Here is a 19,241-nt window from a genome sequence, read left to right as displayed (position 1 = left end):
TGATATAAGTCAACCATGGCAAAATATTATATCCGTGATAGTAAAAATGTTCAGAATGTTTGCTAAATTTTAGCCCTATCTCCAGCACAACACGAGACTTTAATTATTCAGTTCACATGTTCATTGAAAGCACAATTTGTTAGCGTGGCAATGGGAAGTTAAAATTGTTACATAATGAACTGATGTGTGTTGTACTAGTAATTTGCTAATGTAAATGGAGAGAAGTTGTTCATTGTGATCCCGATCTCTTTCTTACTGTAAATAAATTTGAAGAGTAATCAAACAAAGAGGAAAAGTTAATTCAAACCACAGATGCACCTGGGCATGTGCAACAGCATCAATTTGCCTCCATAGAAACAATGTAATGCAAAATTGGTAATTAGACATTAAAAAGTTCTTAATATTCAAATATACTCCAGATGCACAACTCTTTTCACAAAAAAAAAAATTGTGGAAAACCAACAAATCATGGAGCGGGAAAAACAAACCACCAGGAATCCCTACTACAAAGCAGATGCAATATACATTGACTATAAACATTCTCCATTCTCTTATGTCGAATGGTCAACTCAAACCATGGGACAATTTATATAAGCATATTAAGATGCATTGTTAAAAAAGTATTTATGATCTTTTCCAAACTCGCGGATCCTTGAGGAACTTTTAACTTACAAATTTGAGAGGACTTTTATTTTCTCCTTTCTTTTATTATTATATCGGCAAGAAACTAGCCATTGCCACCTTACCAGATATTGCTTCTGAACATAAATGAGGTGCAAAAAGTGTGTTTGATAACCTGCAACCCTCTGCTCTCACTTTTTTGTATAGTTTTGGGATTACCAAATTTTATCCATTAGTAATCAAATTTTGCAATCAAGATTGAATAGAAACATGAGACAAATTACAGTGATCTCAACTTCCACCCTGTACCAGATACTTTGTACTCGTTCAGAGCTTCTTAATAATCTCTGCATTTACACGTTCATAATAAGACATCTTCTGAAGAGCCGATACTGCAGATTCAAAATCATGCTTCGCATAGGCAGTTGCAAAAGACATTTGGCATTCTTCAAGTTTGGATCTCATCTACAGAAAACAAGAGATCTTGCTCATGCCCTTGAAGATTTAAAATATAGATTGAAGGTTAATAGACAAATATACAGGATTAAATATTAATAGGCAAGCTTACTTTATTCTGGATTGATTTCAGAGCATCATCATTGTCTGTGTCCTCTACAGATTCTCGGACTTCCATGATCTGTCAGTGAGACATTAAAAGATTACTACTTTCAAAGGATAGAACCCAGAAATCTAACCTAGCCTTCCCATATTTCTAAACCATAAATTATTTTCCATGAAATCCTTTACCTCCATGAGTAATTCTGAATCAGTAACAGTTCTTTCCTCATCAACATGTATGCCCTGGAGTCGCAACTGCCAAATAACAAGTTACATAAGAAGATTATTCTTCTGAACTTGTTCCTCTCAGTGACTGTAGGAAAAGTCAAAACAATGCCAAAGAAAAGGTCAACCTTTGATATCAAAAAAGTAGTAAAATACATATATTTTCAGGCATTGATTGTGTCATATACATAATAATGGTATTGTCACGAAGTTGATTTAGACAGATGTAAAAATGCATTCAACTGCACAACAAAGAAAGATGGTCCCAAGACTCCCAACAGAAGGACAAGAGGAAAGGAGCACTAACCCTAAACTCCTTGATAGATCACTGAACCAAAGGCAATCAAACAAAAGCATTGAACCAGAAGCAGTTAGGTAAATTGTCAAAACCAAAGGCAAGGAGCATGAAACTTGCATTAAGAACATAGAAATGGTAGAGTGCAGAGTCGAGACTAACTACTCTAAGGAACCAACGGAGGCCAAGAGTAAAGGAATGCAACAAAGTAGATAGTAGAGGCAAAGTAAGCTAAGGAAAGGATGTGCCAAAGAGGACACAGAAAAGAAGTGTGCACTATAGTAGTGCAATATGTTTAAAACAAGTGCACAATAGGAAGAGTGTGCAAGAAGGAAGAGAAGGCCATGAAGGGAGACTGTTAGGTGGCATAGTGTAGAGCGCTGGATGGAGTATTCAACAAAATAAGAAAGAGGAAGAGGTTCATGATGAAGGTAGGCCCCATAATGTAGAAAATGTGGAAATGCACAACAATTAAGGACCTCAAGCTCAAAGCTAATATGTGACTTAGAAAATGTCAAAGATCCAATCATTGTTGGTATCTGTTCACAAATGGACCCAAGCCTCCAAGATCACCTGCAAACCAAAAGATGTCTTCCACAAGAGAGCAACAGGAGCAAAACATTGTTTGATTATGGTGCCATAAGATTACATGGATATAAAATATACATATGATATCTTGCTTATAAAGACAAGGTTGAGAGATAGGATAGACTAGGATTGTGACAAGTGTCTTAATCTTATGCAGATGCTAGTGAAAAGATAGGATAAGATCACATGACATAAGATCACATGACACCTAGATGTTTCTAGAAAGATTCACAAGTCCTAAGTAAACGTAACATGTGAACATGTATTTAAGGACCTAACTAGAAACAAGTTAGATGATATGTCTTGTTCACACTACAAAGGGGTAAACCAAATTAAAAAAAGTTCCCATTCACACCAAAACCCCACCTAATTGCAACATAGGGAGAATGATAAATAAATGCAAATGACACAAACATGATGATGCAGATTATGACAAAGGGACCCGACTACTAGGTCATGTTAGGTACCCATTTACAAATGCAATCTCTCACAAATGGAGAAAAGGAGAAAACTTTGTGGGACAAAACTCCTCTCCAAAAGAGAAAAGATGCAAACAAACATGAAGAAGTGATGGATAAAGAATTCAAGACTCCCCAAGGATAAGATCCATCACAAATATACAATCAATTAACTCATAAAAGGGAAAGAGAGACTATGTAGCCCTCCCACAATGTGTAATCTCCTGCAAAAATGGTAAATGCTTTAAGACAAAACATGATCCAATACGTACAAACAACTTGTCAACCTTTTGGAAGAAACTATACCAACTACAAATGCAGGAATGCTTCCTGTTCTAGATAGGGATTGATAGGAAGAAGAATCCAAATGTATGTTGATGATTTCTTTGTAATATGCTCATGTGTTGCCATGTCCATGGAAGATGGCGATGCCACAATCAAATCAGGTACATGCCCAATCAACGTAGAAGGTGATAAACAAAGATCAAGTGGTAACTAATTTTGGACTAAATCCAAAGACAAAGATGATGTGACAACAACTATGATGGGGTTGTCATCAAACAAGAGAGATAACCCCTTAATTTTGTCCTCCAAATCTACAATGTTAAGACTCCACAAACAAGTTTGAAATACCCATCCAGTAATGATCCTACAAGATTGAATCTGAAAGACTATGATTTACCTGCTGCAAAGAATCATTGGCGCTCTCTAAGAAGCATCTCTGAACTCTGATGAAGCAACAAGAGATGGATTTGTGGTCTCAATTGAAGAAGAGGGAGCAACAGAAGAGATCTCTTGATTATCAAGACACTCAAGTGTTGCATCATATTCAAACTGCTTTGATGTATCATCATCAAAGGGTAGATTGTCGACAGCATCAAGTAGAATGAGGCAATCTGATACAAGATCATCTATGAATGAAGGATTATGTGGGTCTCCATAGATCTCCCATATCTTCGTCCAAACTATGTGTGAGCACCCAATTCTCGAGATTTGATAGTAGGCCTCCCCAAAGATGCACTAATGGTTGTACCAATCAATCCTATGATATGATCATTCTTATTACCCCAAACTGATTTCTTCAAAGGTGTATCCGGCTCAAGGATGAGTCCATAATATTAATCCATCTGCAATGTGTCAGGATGCCTTTTTGCCTAGACTCATAATTGTCCTTTGTTAGATTGATTACGAAAGGATGATTTGCATAACCCATGATTATAACAATGATACACTCAAATGATAAAATCAAAGGTCAATATATATTGTGTCTGAAATGATGTGATTTGATCAAAACAAAACTTTCCCAAGTGCCAACATGTCCAAGTAATTTTCTAGAATGCAAATATTGCAAAAAATAATAAAATATACCTAGGGCTAAATCTGGAAAAAGTGAATGGATGACTTCATAAAGCCCCTCAATACCTTTCAATGTTGTAAGAATCACAAAAATCAAAGATCTAGGCAAAAAGTATTAGCTCAGAAGCCAAAAATGAAGATATGACTTCAATTAGCAGTTAACTATACCTGCAACAAAATCTCGCAAAATGGCCTACACCACTACAAAGTGCTTGAAACCAACTTTCCAATAATATTTCATTTGCAAAATTTCAACACCGTGATAAAAAGATACGGTGTTCTGAAAAATGTTGACGTATTAGGATTTTTGGGACAAAAAGTTGACCCCAAAGCACCTAGGCGCCCATACAACCATCATCTTGCTAAGTTTCAAAAAAAACAAATATTTGTGCCACTACTGCTTGGGGCAGCGGTGGCCACATCACCCAGGGGATAAGCCCCTATTGGCTGGGTAGAATCATCCACTCTATCCTAAGTGGTAACCCTCTGACCTGGGATTTAAACAAACCAATGAAAATTAAAATAATTTTTAATTAGTAAAAAATCTATGATCCATATTGATGAACAAAAGGTGACACCAAGATGATTTAATAGTTGCTAACGCAAGATTGGGCATTGAGTACGCAGAGGGAATATTCGTTGAAGATGGGGCTTGCCAAGAGATTACAAATGTTAACACCAATCTAAGTACAACAACATATTGATCCATACTGATTATAGGGATTCCATACAGTTATATGGATGGAATATGTCGTGATTCCTCAAGCCCTAGCCAAAAATGCCCAAAAATTTTCTATCGCCAAAATATAGTGTCATACACGAAAAAAGGGAGTTTTGGGCCTTCTAGACTCAATGGTGAGGTTTGTGTTGTCTCAAAGTGCACCCAACAATAGCTCCTGCCTGAATATCTCCCAAATTTGGAAAGGGTCTTGCAAATCTGAAGTTCTAATAGTATGCTAGATTCACCAATTGACTCAAGCCTCCAAGATAACCTGCAAAACCAAAAGATGCCTCCCACAAGAAGGCAACAAGTGCAAAACATTGCTTAATTATGGTGCCATAAGTTTACATGGATGTAAAATGTACATGTGATACTTTTCTTACAAACGAAAGGTTGAGAGATAAAATAGACTACGATTGTGACGAGTGTCTTAATCCTATGCAATGAGCTAACTATTGATAAGATATGATAAGATCACATCACACCAGGATGTTTCTACAAAGATTCTTAACTACCTAAGTACACTTAACATGTGAACATGTGTCGAAAGGACCTAACTAGGAACAAGTTTCATAATGTGTCTTGTTCACACTACAAAGAGGCCCCCATTCACACCAACAATATCCACTAATAGAGAAATGGACAACATCCAAGACAAGATCAACTACCACAACAAAGCAGACATAACGATCAAAGACATTAGGTGTCAAATGGATGAAAAAGGGGATTTCAAAATTCCAAGCACAACTATAAAGGAAAAGAGAAAAGTCAAAGGGCTTCACCAAAGACAAAGGCTACTAAAATTATTAGTCAACTGAGAGCTCAAGGAATGGGTACAATTGTAGATAGGAAAGGGATTGGCAAAGCCTTGCAATAGTCATTGACAACCGAATGAATTGAGCACCCATGGATGAGTAGGCCATAAATTTGAAGCTAATGTGTGCCAAGGGAAGTTCAAAATTCCCCAAGGAGGAAGCAAAAAGGTCAAAAGAATTAGACCCTCAAGCTATGTTCCACAAGGACAAATCTTTGTCCCCTACAAAAAAATTGAAACGGTGGAATAGTAGAGGACTTTCCCTTGCTAGCCCAAAATTTTATCAAATCTTTGAGATATCCCTAGAATGATAGAGAAAGTAATGAAACAACTTCAAGACATCTAGACGTCTTTGGGATAAACAATGATGTTTGAGACATCCCTTGACTATCTGTTGTGACCATTTCACACATCGCCCCATTTAAAATGGGGACCCCCTCTTTTTGCTCGTTTTTGCTCGCCTTTCGCTTTGCTTTTTAGGGTTTTGGTAGTTCGTCAGTTGTCTGGATTTAGGGTCAAGCCTTAGGGTTTCCGTTACTGTCTTTTCAGGCCAGAGTCCAGTCAGTCTTGAGAGCTTTTTAAGCTTCCTTTTGTAGGATGCAATTTTGATATGGAGTGAATTCGCCAGAATGGTCTATTTTCAATTGGAATTTTGAATGCAGAATCTTAATTTGTCTAAGTGTTGATGATGAAAATGTGGATTTTATTCAATTGAGTAATTTTGACCTAAATTTTGAGTTTTTTGATATTTGATCCTGGGCATGGGGAATGATTTGTTTTTGCCTTGTGAAGTGATTAAACTTGTGAAATCATGATATTTTGGCCTGTAGGAGCAAAATCGCTCCTGTCCCTCAGTGAAGGACCGGAGCTCGTTTTCAAAAATCTTACTATCTCTGCAAGATCAAGATGATTTTTCGAATGGAAGTAGTAAAGAAAGGCGTGATCTTTCCGTTGAATATAAATTGAAGAATTTCACGAACACAGAAATGCCTCAGGAAGCAAAATCGCTCCTGTCCCTCAGTGAAGGACCGGAGCTTAAAATCAGATATTGCTTTGTCCTTGCAAGATTTGAACGACTTGACAATTTGAAGAGATTAAAGGAGATGCATTTTATCAATTGAATATAATTTGAAGGCACAAACATGAAGAAAGTGGACCAAATTGCAAAAATCGCTCCTGTCCCTCAGTCAGGGACCAGGGCGAAATCCATTGTAGCTCCCGTCCCTCTCCCAGGGACCAGAGCGAAATTCTTCATAAGGCATGTCTTAGGCAAAGATCAAGCAAGTTTTATGTTTGAAGGCAAGAAAGGAGGTGAATTGAACCCGTTGAAGACAAATTGAAGATTACCAAACATCTACAAGGGACCCAAATGCCTAAGTTCGCTCCTGTCCCTCAGTCAGGGACCAGAGCGATTTTTACCTTAGACAAATTTCTTGCCAAGTAAGAGCAAATTCCAAGGCATGGATGAGTGAAACGGAGCACTACAAGACCATTGAAGATAATTTTTGAAGTTAGCAAAGTGAGATGAAGCCTACAAGAGCAAGATCGCTCCTGTCCCTCAGTCAGGGACCAGGACGATATGATGGTTATATTGCCTTTCCTCCAAGTTCAAGACACTCCAAGACGAAGTACAAGGTGGTGAGGACGTTTTAAGGCATCTCAATGAAGAACGAGGTATCAAAGGTCGCCAATATTGAAAGAATTGCACCAAATATTCTAGTTCGCTCCTGTCCCTCAGGCAGGGACCAGAGCGAAAGTGTTCAAATGAGGCCAAGTTTGGATTGCTATTCACATGTTGAATGTTTGAAAGGGAGTAAAGGACATCGTTTTGCACTTTGAAGACAATTACGAGTTAAGATGATGGAAAATTTTCATTATATACCCAAGTTCGCTCCTGTCCCTCAGTCAGGGACCAAAGCGAAATTTTCATGAAGGCCTAAATTTTGAAGGTTTATCAAGTATCAAGTGGCCAAGAGGGATCAAAGGACTTTATTTTACACGATGAAAGTAATGGCAAGTTGTTAAAAGCAAGCATGAGCCCAGGACATTGAAGTTCGCTCCTGTCCCTCAGTCAGGGACCAGAGCGATATTTACCATATTGACCAAATCCTTCAAAGATCACGTTAAGTCAAGGTTATGTGAGATGATAAAAGGTCTAAGGTGTCTTAAGAAAATGATATACAAAGGTTTCAAACGTCAAATGACTATCAATTGAGCCAAGGAAGCTATATCGCTCCTGTCCCTCAGTCAGGGACCAGGGCGATTTTCACAGGATCCTTCATTTTCCTTCAAAATCAAGTCAGAACAAGGTCGCACAAGATCAAGATCGTCGTTTGGAAGGCAATGAACAAGAAGTTAAAGGTTAAGTACGAAGAATTTTGACTAGAACATGGAGATCGCTCCTTTCCCTCACCAAGGGACCAGGGCGATAATCCTCCAAACATCTATATGCCTTGTGGAAGTCAAGTGAAACAAGCGTGGAATGGAGAAACTATGTCATTGCTTGCCATATAAAGAGGATTGGTGATTAAAGAAGCGAGATCAAGGAGAGAAACACCAGGATCGCTCCTGTCCCTCACCAAGGGACCAGGGCGATATTTGCTAAAACACTTGTTATCCTTCGAAGATCATGTCAAAACAAAGTTGCAAAGGGTTTAAAACGTCGTTTGAAAGGCAACGAACGAGGAGTTAAAATCAAGAACGAAGAATTTCAAGTAAGAACATAGGGATCGCTCCTGTCCCTCTCCAAGGGACCAGAGCGATATCACCTCAAGAGGCACTCATTTGCAAAGTCAAGTCACCCAAGTTCGAAATTCATAGCAAAAACGCCAATTTCAACGTAAGGATGGAGACTTTGAACGTCAAAAAGCAAGAATCAAGACCAAGTTGATAGATCGCTCCTGTCCCTCAGTCAGGGACCAGGGCGATGAGGTTTGTATTTTTCATCTTCAAATTTTGGCGCTAACAAACATTTTTTAATTTATTTTAAATGCTAAATTCGATAAATTAAAAAATTCAATTAAAATAGCATTTAAAATTTGCGCAAGATGTTAATTAATTATTTTTGCCTTGTAAAAAATCGAATTTGTTTAATTAAAAAAACGATGGCAATTAATTGATTATTAATTAATAAAAAATCAAATGGAGCGCTTGGATTATAAGGTCGGCCTTTGTTATTTATTTAAAATCATCTTAAATTGCCTAAGTCGGCCTCAAGGTAATTGTGGTATGAGCGCCTATAACGGGAGGTGAAAGATTGCATTTTTACATCATCATTTAATCATCTTTACATGCGATTGGAGGAAGACAAGGGAGAGGTGCGAATTGTATTCAAGGTGGTGCGAATTTCATTTCAAGCAAGGAGGTGCGAAGTATTATCCAAGGAGGTGCGAACTTGAATTTGAATTAAGGCGAACTTGCCAAAGACCACATCAAAGACATCTCCAAGGGTGGCGAAGTTGATAAGAAGGACGTTTGTTTGAAGATCACGTTGAAGGCTTCTAACGTTAATTTTGCCTAGGCGAATTCCATTTGTTTTGCATTCTAGAGTTAGCTCTCTAGTGAGGTATGGCGATATGGTTTTATCGTTTTAATTTTGAGCGTTTATAGTCATAGCCTAGATTTTGAATTTTGAAGTTTTGAATCCCAGTTGCTCAATTGTTTTTAGGAAATGATAACTCAAGGACTTATCATGAAGTTTCCTAAAAAATTAATCTTTAATCTAATCTAGTTATGCATTGCAAAATCTAGTTTCTCATTATGAAATGTTGTGTAGGTATGGCGACCCCGAAGGCGGGAGCATCCACCAGTCGTCCAGCTCTCATGAAGGAAGATCAAAAGACCGAAGAAGTGGAGACGAAGATCGTGTCTAAATGGAGCAACATTGGAGATACTAACTTGGGCAACTTCAGCACGAAGAAGTTTCGAGATGTCCCTTACATTGGCAAGCCATCACCTGTCGCCTGGAGGATAATTGAAAGTGGCATCATTAAGGCGGCCGGCTTCCCTCCAGCAGTACAGTGTCATGAGTTGATGATCGAGTGCGCTCGTCATTATGATCCTCAGTCCAGAACGATCGTGTCCAAGGAAGGAAACACTTTGGCGTATCTTTCAGAGGAAGCTATAAGTGAGGCTTTCCATCTTCCAGAGCACAGAGATATGGTCTACAAGAGCATAGAGGGAGCCAGGTCAATGTACGAGGATGATCCAGATGCTTGTCTAAGCATAATTAACAAGAGCTGGTTACTCAAGAGCCGTCCTCGCCTGAGTAAGGTACCGAACACACCACACAGGATTGATTTCCAGGAGGAGTACAGAGATTTGATTACAATGCTCAACCGAGTTACAGGAGCCCCTCACGCCTTCTATTTTGAGAAGTGGATGTTCTACTTCATCCAGGTGATAGTTCAGGGTAAAGGAACAATTCATTGGGCTAGAATGATTAGCCATTGCTTGGACGTACAGTTGAGGAGACTAAAGGCTACCAAGTCCTTCCACATGAGTTCATACGTCATCTATGCTTTGATTAGGAGCTTTGAGTATGCGGGACTACCTCACAGAGGAGTGATTGGAAGAGGACCCGGCGAGGTCAGGGTTTGTGATTCCTATGTCCACTTGCATCATCCGCCAGGAAGCAACTACAAGCTAGTTAATGATACCTTCACGATGAACATCACAAGGACGTTGCAAGGTGGGATTCACAACAGATTATCTCAGGATGCACAGAAATTAGTAAAGAGGTACGGTGCTTGGTTTATCCAATTTCCGAAGTTTACTTATATCAGAGTACATGGATGTCCTTTACCTCCATACATGTTGCCGAGATATCCGACAGACAGAATTGTGTTACTTGAAGTAACAAGACAGTTGGCAGCTTATGCGAAGGCATTCAGACACAGACATGGAAATGGAGTTCCGGTACCTATCATATTGGGCAATTCAGTTGAGGTATGTCCTAATGCTTTAGCCATGGATGACGCAGAGAAGGAGTTAGCCTTGTATTCTTTTTCATCCTTTGCTTTGAGAGAAAGCTTTGATCCACATGGACATTTAGAGGAGACAGTCGGTAGGAAGTTTAAGCATGAGTACCAAATTGAAGATTTTATGATGAATCTCTTAGATGATCTTGAAGTGAAACGAAAAATGCATTCTAGATTGCCTTTGGATTTCATCAGGAAATGCAGGATTTACAGAGTGGCCGACCAAGCTCAGGACAGTGGCAGACATCTCCAGTCATCCTATGACCGAGAAAGCAAATCAGTAAAGTTAGATTGGAATGAGCCCGAGGTCGTGGATCTAGATGCTTTGATGGCTCCAGTCTTGTCTTGTACTCGCAGATGGGTTGACGTACAGCATCAGAAGTTGAGAGAGCAAGGCATAGCTATGACTTTCACTTTGGAAGAGAAACCAGCCGAAGGTGGAGCTAGTGTGAGCGAAGGTAATCCTAATCCCAGAAATACAAATGAAGGTAACCTTCGAAGTGCAAGTGAAGGCGATCTCCATCCAAGAGGCTCGAAGAGGAAAGAGAGACCTGAAAAGAGAGAATCTTCCAAGAAGAAGCAAGGGGCCAACCGAGATCGTTCATCCGGCACATCTTCTCGACCTGAGAAGAGGACACTTGAAGTGGAAGATTCTATGGAGTCGATGGTTCAGAATGATAAAGAAGGACAGGTACCTCAAGGGTCACCAAGTGGATCTCTCCAAGATTATGAATTACATGAAGACAAGAATAATGACGAAGTAACATCTCCTCACAGAGAAGAAGAAATAGTGCATAAGGAAATACAGGTCAAAGAGACAAGATCAGCCATCCCAGATTGGTTGAAGGAAAGATTAACGAAGGTGATTGTGATCGAGGACGAAGACAATGTGATTGATTTAGAGAGCCTTGTTGGACATTCCCAGGAAGTGACAGAAAAGAGGAAGGCTACCAAGATGTCCAAGATGATTAGAGATGAGACTGGATCCAGAAAATTACAGATAGCTACACCGGCAGTAGACAAGTACGAAGGTGAGATCCTAGCAGAGGAATATGATGTAGAGACATTTGAGCTAGGTCCATCCACAGCTGAGCAGACACTAGATGATGCCACAGATTCCTTTGAGGCATTGAAGGACAAGCTTAGAGAAGAAATGGAGAAGAGTAGAAAGCTTGAGAGAGAGAGAGGTGCATGGAGGACATATTTCAGTCATCTCAATGAACCTTTGGGACGTCAGGATCCAGCTAGATCACCAGTGCAGGCACTTCCCCTTCAATCAATTAATGAGGCAGAAAGATTCAGGAATATGGTCCAGCGTACGAGTACTTGGATGGATAAATCTCATACAGTTGCCGTAGAATTTGTAACATGGATGATGAAGATTATTCATCAAGCTATCCAGGTTCTTGAGATAATCCACAATTTGATGATAACAGTAGCCGCATTTGCTCATACCAAAGATGTTATCATTCCTGTCTTGAAAGTAATTAGACACACATCAAGGAGGGTCTTAGCGCAAGAAAAGATCATGGATGGAGGATCTCACAGTTTGCTTCAGTGGTCCACCTTACTTCAGATGAAGGAAGTTCTCTTCGAGGACATCAGTACTAGATGCAGTCATGTTGAGGAGGTGATCAACCCGATCCAGGACAGAGTATTTGAGGTACTACGTACCATTCTTGGCAGGAGGATCGAAGTTGAGACAGATGTGGATATGCAGGAATTAGAGGATAGAATCAAGGTCATCTTTTGCAAGGACACTAATATCACAGACGAGCAATATGATCAAATGTTTGCCACCATGCTCCTGATTGAAAGAACAAAGGAACTTGAATCTACTTGGGACGCAGCTCTTCTAGATGCATTCGATCAGGTCATCCACTTGGAAGAGAGTATGAAGAATCTTCCCGAGATTCCAATTGCTGAGATTGAAGGAATCGTATCAAGATTCATTGCATATGCTAAAAAGGAACATTGGAAAGGGAATAAGATTCTAGATGAGAGGTTGTTATAGATGACAAGGCACCTTAATTGTCATTGGTTTATGTCTCCTAGGTTTTTGTGCCAAATTTAATATTTGGCTATGCATTTAATATTGTTCAGTAAAAAGGAGGCCATTTGTAACAACCCCTAATTAGGGTTTAGGTGTCATGATTTTGACCATTGATCTGCTTTCAATCTGGACCATTCATTGTAATTGAGGATGCTATTTATACCCTCATTTTCATTTCATTTGTAATAGAATAGAGATAGTTAAGAGATTAGAGAGAGAGTTTGATGTATTAGAGAGATTAGAGTTTAGAAGCAATTTATTTGTGTAGCAAGATTGAGTTTGAGGAAAGGAATTCAAGCAATTGTTGTACATGATGACTTTGAAATCAATGAAATATTGAAGTTATGGTGTTTTGTTGCAACTTTCTTGGTTATCTTCATGGTTGTTCAATTCATTTGAATCATGCTCAATCAAAGTAGTGTGTTAATTTGAAGGACATAGTGTGAGACTTGATCTTTGGTAGGATTCGTAATCCAAACCACTAGCTTCTTGCTGATTGTAGGAATGCCTTGCGTGGTCAACTGGAGATATTTGAATCACTTAACCTTCAATCATTATTGTATCTTGGATATGTACCTTCGTGGTAGTGTCTTTGATCTTTGATGCGTTGAAAATCATTTGTTACCTTAGAAGATCGCATCAATTTCAATTGAGTTGTTATTTTATGGCGAAATTGAAGTTGGTAGAATCTTGCCAAATCTTGTCCACATGAAGTCATTCTTAGGGTTAGATTAGATTAGACCTCTTGCAAACCCTATCCTTTTGTTATTTTTTGAAAAGCTTCTTTAGTTTAGTAAGACTTTCGGAGTGTAAGGCCCCTTAAGAACACAGCAAATCACATCATACCGCTGGAGCTTATCCACACGTAGAGACCCTACTAACCAGAACATTGGAGTCATCCTAACTGATCCTTCATGCGAATCTTCAGCAATTAGAGACTTTATTCAAGAGAGGATAAGATGCCTTTAGGTATTTTATTCTGTGTATGATGGTGTACAAAATACACGTCAACACTATCCTGGGGACACCCAAACATCTTGAATATAGCAAGGTCTATTTCATTTTTTTTTTAAATATGTAAATTTATGAAAAAAATGTTTTCAAACGGGTGTGGGGTTTCCACAATCCTCCTATGCCCCTTATCCAAACCTTTAATGCCTATATAGTAAAATAGAAACATTCTTAATATCTTTTCCTTGTTGCATATAACCCATTAAGATTGAAGAGGCCTCAATTTCTACCATCTAGTTTTGTCATTATAAATTCTAAACCTCAAGTCAACAACTTGTAGATATTTACAATCACACACATATGTCATGTTTTTTAGGCTTAAACAATTGTCCTTAAAAAGAGAAGCTAGGAAGGGACTACAATTCGCTCTCCACTACTACATTTATGGCCATTAACGTAGCTTCAGTGCTACATTGCTACAATCATACTCATCCTACCTGTAATAGCTAGTTTTACTATAGTTCACCACCTCGGCAAGTACTAGCAAGTTCTTTTTTGTGCATGAGTTTTCACCACATTAACTCACCAAGCCTCTATCTAGATTTTTCTATAAAAAAAAAAAATTGGGTGTGTACTCAGCAAGTCCAACGAATTGTCTCACCATGTCAAAAACATGCAAAAAAAGGTTATAAAGATGCCATTTTTTGCACCACATAAACTCACCAAGCCTCTATCTAGATTTTTCTTAAAAAAAAATCACAAATTTTTGGATGTGTACTCACCAAAAACTCAGCAAGTCCAACGAATTGTCTCACCATGTCAAAAACATGCAAAAAAGGTTGTAAAGATGCAATTTTTTGCCTTTAAAAGCCCTATCCAATTGTGTTGAATAATCCAAAGATGTATTTTTTGCTTTATAAGCATTTTTTTCCTTTAAAAAAAAATATGAAAATGGTGTGTTGCCCCCAAACCCTCGCAAGAGGCGTTGTCCCTCAACCCCACTAGGAGGGTTGCCTCAAAACCTCCACAAAATCCATTTGATATATTTTAGAATGAAAGTTATATTTTTTTCAAAGATTTAAGAGTTTTTTAAGTTGCCAAGCTTTCACCAAGTTGAAAATTTTTGGCTTGCTAAGTACTCTTCAAGTCCAAGTTCAAGTCTACCAATGAACCACAAGGACGCATCCCCCCCAGCCCCCCAAAAAAACTCCCTACATTTCCAAGACGAGGACATCTCCAAAACGTGGGGACTTGGAGGGTACATTCCCCCATTGTCCCAACATCTTCTTTGTCGTCTTAGAGACATTTGCAAGTTGTCTTCTTCTCAGAGAGGACATTTTTGAGAGACCCCCTTTTTGGGCACATCAAAACATCCATTAGACGTCCAAGGGACTCAACGTCTTAGGGACACCTAGGTGTCTCTCATGACTAGGCATTGAAAAATGTGCATGTAAAAGAAAAATGAAACTTGCACCTAGGCCCAAACCCTAATGGCCTATGGGCCCCACCCAAACCCCAAACACTATAAATTTGCCTTTTAACCTCATTTCAAAACACTCCCAAGTTTCCAAATATTAAGGACTTGGTGTTGCAAAAAAAAGCGATGGAATTTTGAAAATCACATTCACCATGAGGATTTGTGTGGCTCTAAAGGCCTTAGTCTGTGCTTGGTGGCGAGGGTGTTGCCTCTTGACCCCACCTTATATCACAAGAAGGAACATGCTAAGGGTGTTGCCCACAAACCCCGCAATGGGAAATATCCCAAAACCCTTCCAAGGGCCATTCCCCCTTGACCCCGCTAGGGGCTTGTTGACGTGTATTTTGTACACTATCAAACACAGAATAAAATACCTAAGGGTACCTTATCCTCTCTTGAATAAAGCCTCTGATTGCTGAAGATATCGCAAAAAAGGATCAATCAGGATGACTCCAAGGTTCTTCGTTGTAGGATCTCTACGTGTGGATAAGCTCTCTATGGTATGATGTGATTTGTTGGAATCACAAGGGGACTTACATTTGATGATTGAACGTCTGATCTGCTTTGAATATTGCTGGAATACAGGCTCTTACTGCCTTAGATTTGAAAAAAAGAAAAAAGACGAGGGCGAGGAAAGGATCTAATCCTAATACTAAGAATGTAAGAGCAATGAATAATCTTTGATGAAATTCTAACTAAGTCTTGTTTTGACATCCCAGGACCATCTCCACAAGGTTAGTGCGATCTTCGAAGGAAAGCTTTATGATGTTCAAATCATCACTGCAAGCATAGACAGCATCAACCTGATGCATATCAATGAAGAAGCGACAATTGAAGTTAAGCTTAAGCTGAATGATTCCAGTTGACTACACAAGGCAAGTCTGCAATCAACAAACTGCTAGTAGTATGGATATACGAATTCCACCATCAATCAAGCACATTTCTTCCACTCATCTAATAACATGAAATCAAATACGAGAAGTATAGAGACCATGCAAATTGTCGAATCGACCCATAAATTTCACCATTTCTTCAATGAAGTTACAAGTCTTTTACAACAACATCTTGGCAACAATCTTTGCCTTCTCTCTCTACTCTACTCTAATTGCTATTCTATCAACTAGCTAATCACCTTCTAACTACTCTCTATCTGTCTTCTAACTGCTTCCAACTATTTTTTTTACAAAATGAAGAGTCGGGGCTTATATAGTGCCCATAATACAATTCGATGGCTAAGATCAATTTGAGATCAATGGCCAAGATTCAATAATGAAAACCCTAATTAGGGTTTGTTACAACCATTACATAACATTTAATGCTTCACCAATGAAATAATTGTATTGCTTGGACACATGTCCTCTCTGGAAAATTTGACCAATGGATAGCTGGGGTAGGTACATTGAAGTTTGTGCTACCTTCTATGAGTTAGGTACATTGAATCTGGACATTGTTGAGGTGGACCAATCCGACTGGAGGAGTGATGACTAGGATGCCAACTCGTCTGACACTTGTAGCTTGGTAGATATTCAATTTGATGTTGTTGAGAAGCTAGCTTTAATTAACTCATCTGGAACTATCTGCTTCTTCAACGAACCCTTGCTCTGACTTCTTGTGTCCTTGATGTGCAGGATGATTGATGTACCTCGCCTTGGAATGCTGGATTGGAAGAGGTCGCCCTTGTTGATGTTTGATCGAAGAAAGCCATCCTTGTCGATGCTAGACTGGAGGAGGTCGCCCTTGTCCTTGCTTGATCTTCTTGGAGGAGACCGTCCTTGATCTGGCTTGATTTTACAACTCCAGGATCTCCATTTGATGCCTACACAAAATATTAAAGTTAGTCTTTTGAGCATCAAACCTCAAAGCATGAAATTTAAGACCTTTCAACGTAAAACTTAAGATATTAATTTGAAAAAAGTCATGATAAATCAAGAACTACACATTTTCAAATTAATAATGAATGGAATTTGGATCTTCAAGACTTAGACTTTACAAAATTGCAATGGGATCATAATAAGTCTTGAATAAGAACTTCAAAAAATGATTCTTCATACCTTCCCTTTGAGTATTTAAGTACAAAACCTTGAAAAATGAAGGAAGAGGACTGGATTTTGTTGGGCAAGATTTATAGTCCTTCCTTGGATGAAGTACGCCTCCTCTAGTTTGAAAAAGAATAAACTCCACTAGCCTCTTCAAAAATCTGGAAATTCGCCTTCAAATGTCTTCAAAACATCTGGAAATTATCCTCCAATCTAGCAAGAAATTCGCCTCTCCAATAGCCTTCAAGATGAATTTCGCCCTCCTTAGTCTCCACACTTTCGCACTTTAGAAGGGATGAATGAATGATTTGAACTTGAAACAATGCCCCCCCTATTATATAGAACACTCACCTTCTTTCCTCCAAGAGGCCGACCTAGCAAATAAGCCTTAAAATAAAATATAAAAAACACTAAGAAGAAGGCCGACTTCATAAATAAAGACAAAATAATGCCTTGTGCGCTCAACTTTTAATTTTTTATTTCACAAAAATTAATTTTAAATGCCTTTATAATAGAAATTCAATTTTTTGAGGCCCAAAATTAATTTATTAAATGCCAATTTAATTAATTTTTTCAAATATTCCAAAGTTAGCAATTTGGCATCTAATGCGATTTGGAGGATATTAACGCCCAAATATGGTAAAAAATAATGAATGCCATTAACTTCGCTCTGGTCCCTTGGAGAGGGACAGGAGCACTTTTTCATTTTTAGGCTAGGATTCTCAATTTTTTGAAGTCAAACCTTTGTTCACCATGCTTTAGAAGATCTTTCCCATCTCACACAACTTTGCCTTAGCATAATCTCGGAGGGAATTTGTTGTTTCATAAAAAGCGCCCTGGTCCTTCAGTGAGGGACGGGAGCACTTTTGAGTCCATTGCATGAATTCTTGATCATATCAACTTTAAATTATCCTCCAGGCGTAGAATATCACATTTCACTCCATCTTGAGCCTTGGTAATAAAAATATCATTTCAAAATGCAAGGTAAATGGTCATACTTGGAAATTGCGCCCTGGTCCCTTGGTGAGGGACGAGAGCACTTTTGCCAATTGTCGTCAAAATTTGCAACTCTCGCATCTCAATTCCACTTCAAGGCATTTTAAACACCTTTTCAAACTTGCGCATTGGACTCAATTTGTCCAAAATTGGCGAGAAAGGCTAGATAACATGTTAAGCGCTCTGGTCCCTTGGTGAGGGATGGGAGCACTTTTTCAATTTCAAGCTTATCCGGCCTTTGCTAGCTTCCCAAATTATCTTCAATGGGCTAATCATGCCTTATTCCATTCATTTCAATCACAAACTTGCCTTGGCTTTGCAAGAAATTTGCACTTTTTGGAAAATCGCTCTGGTCCCTTGGTGAGGGACGGGAGCACTTTTTGCATCTTGGTGTATTTCTTTGTTCTTTTAAACCTTCAATCGCATCCAAGGCATAAAACATCCTTCGTCCTTCCCATCCAAGTCAAGTTTTGCCATAAAATATCAAACACGGAGGAGAAACTTGAAAAAGTGGCATGGTCCTTCAGTGAGGGATGGGAGCACTTTTTTGTCATTTGGGTTGATTTACTCCTTTGTGAACCGCTTAAATTATATTCAATGGACAAAACATGCTTCCCTTAACTTCTTCAAACCATAAAATCACTTTAATCTTGCAAAGGCAATGCAAATTTGAAATTCAAGCTCCGGTCCTTCAGTGAGGGACGGGAGCACTTTTTGCCCTCTAAGCCAAATTGTCTCACTTTTCACCTCGAAATTCCTTTGCTAGGGAAGATTTCATCTTATTTGACGCTATGAATAAAAGGTAATGTCCAAAAAAGGTCTAAAATTGTGCATATAAAGAAAAAGTGCTCTGGTCCTTTAGTGAGGGACGAGAGCACTTTTTACCTTCTAGGCAAAAACTTCATCATTTCATTGTTTTCAATCAAGTCTGGATGCTTTATCATGTTCATTTCGTCCTTCACCATGCCTTTGATGTTTCAATTTGACCAAACAAGGCCAGGAATGGCTCAAATAAGTCTTTTCGCCCTGGTCCTTCAGTGAGGGACGGGAGCACTTCGCCTTGGTCCCTTGGTGAGGGACAGGAGCACTTTTTCCTTTAACCTTCAAAATTCA

General features: G+C 38.8%; 1 protein-coding gene across 1 annotated transcript in view; it reads right to left on the bottom strand.

Annotated features, from left to right (window-relative positions):
• Nucleotides 1–353: 353 nt before the first annotated feature.
• Nucleotides 354–19,241, bottom strand: part of LOC131077368 (iron-sulfur cluster co-chaperone protein HscB homolog) — a 50,819-nt gene continuing 31,931 nt past the window's right edge. Inside the window, exons 4-6 of the mRNA XM_058014855.2 lie at nt 1,369–1,434; nt 1,190–1,258; nt 354–1,086 (exon numbers count right to left, since the gene is read on the bottom strand). Coding sequence (XP_057870838.1) covers nt 949–1,086; nt 1,190–1,258; nt 1,369–1,434 — 273 coding nt within the window. The 3' untranslated portion in view covers nt 354–948. The remainder of the gene's footprint in view (nt 1,087–1,189; nt 1,259–1,368; nt 1,435–19,241) is intronic.

Source organism: Cryptomeria japonica, chromosome 4 (assembly GCF_030272615.1).
Source record: "Cryptomeria japonica chromosome 4, Sugi_1.0, whole genome shotgun sequence".
NCBI lineage: Eukaryota > Viridiplantae > Streptophyta > Pinopsida > Cupressales > Cupressaceae > Cryptomeria > Cryptomeria japonica.
This window is presented reverse-complemented; position numbering and strand designations above follow the sequence as displayed.